This window comes from Gavialis gangeticus, unplaced genomic scaffold, assembly GCF_001723915.1.
Source record: "Gavialis gangeticus isolate Ggan-Ray unplaced genomic scaffold, GavGan_comp1, whole genome shotgun sequence".
NCBI classification, from domain to species: domain Eukaryota; kingdom Metazoa; phylum Chordata; order Crocodylia; family Gavialidae; genus Gavialis; species Gavialis gangeticus.
In genome coordinates, this window is record NW_017729033.1 from 45,615,393 (window position 1) to 45,616,822 (window position 1,430).

The 1,430-nt window shown below is 39.0% G+C and overlaps 1 protein-coding gene across 1 annotated transcript in view; it reads right to left on the reverse strand.

Moving 5' to 3' along the window:
* The window catches only part of SEL1L3 (SEL1L family member 3), a 77,484-nt gene that overhangs the window by 7,199 nt on the left and 68,855 nt on the right, over positions 1-1,430 (reverse strand). Inside the window, exons 22-23 of the mRNA XM_019526566.1 lie at positions 1,029-1,131; positions 868-940 (exon numbers count right to left, since the gene is read on the reverse strand). Of these exons, the coding sequence (XP_019382111.1) occupies positions 868-940; positions 1,029-1,131 (176 nt within the window). The remainder of the gene's footprint in view (positions 1-867; positions 941-1,028; positions 1,132-1,430) is intronic.

Consider the following 1,430-nt stretch of genomic DNA (forward strand, 5'->3'; position numbering starts at 1 on the left):
AGGAGACTGGCAGTGGATCATTTAGAGCATTTCAAAGCAGACTGGACAAAATACTTCAGACAAAAACGTGAAAAAATTACTGTAACAGAGTGGGGAATTATGACACAATCTCCATTATAACTGCCCATATGCATGCTTCTACTCTGTGGTAAAAAGAGAGCCTCTCACTGAGGGGCAAGCTACCATGGTGTAGCATTCATGTTTTAGGATCAGTGCACATGTGGCAGCTGAAATGCTGTAGGTCCCTGTCATCATTTGTCACAGCTATTTATTTATGTGCCCATCCCTTAGAAAAAGCATAGGAAAAGAATAGTCCTGCCCTGGCAGAGAAATGGGTTGGAGGATTAGGTCTTTTCTATTTCTGTAATACTGTATTCAAAAATCAGAGGAGCATACAGTTTTGAAAGTACAATTTATGTTAAAAATGGGAAGGCCTCAATAATAAAACACAAGTGGTTTATTAGTAATTTAACAGATGAAGCTAAAACTAGTAATTTAGGATACTCAAAAAAGCCCTCCCAGCATTACAAGCATTATATTACATGTTTAGGATGATTTTCAAGCGAATTGCAAACTGCAGACTATAACATAATTTAACATTAATATAAAATTCCAAATTACTTTTATGGCAATAAATTACTATGCAATATTTAAGGCCTGAGTTTGTACACTTATATCCCTGCAGAGACTCTTTGAAGGCAGTGGTACTATTTCTAGATGTCAGATCAACTCCGGTGAAGTTTTACAGGCCCTTTATGATGAGACTGTAGCCCATTACTAGTTAACCAATATTGGAATTTCTGGAGTATCTTTTAAGTATTAAATTATTTTTTAGATTGTTTCAATCTTACCATAACAAACACTTACCAGAATGAGACTGAAAATACTGTACTGCAAATGCGATCAGTATTGAGACAAGAAAGGTTCCCATGAAGTAGATCTGTGGTAAGTTTAGAAATGTTAGATCCAGTGCAAAGGCAACCAATGTATTCGCTGTAACTGTATTAATGAATATAAATAATACATACCTGAGTAGAAGGCAAGATGTTATTCCAGAAAACTCTTAACTGAAAATAAAGCAATGCTAATGAACATGGACTAACGGAATTCTGGTTGCTATGATTCCAGCACCTGGAAAAAAAAAAAGGTGCTGAATATTTAATAGTCGTTCTTTGTACTTTTGTATGCATTTACAATTTAACCATCTGAAAGGATTTTACCGTTTTTGTACCAAGACCCATTTGTAAAGATCGATGGCCAGTCCTGACCCATAGCCCCCTGCCCCTCCCAGCCCCAGTGGGGACTGCCCGTGTCCTGTCTGGGCCAGAGCATGGTGGCTGCAGCAGCTCTGGCTCACGTGGGTGGCAGTGAAGCTAATCTGGCCCCAGCATGGGCTGGAAGGAGGAGGAGGGGAGGCCTTCTGGCATGAC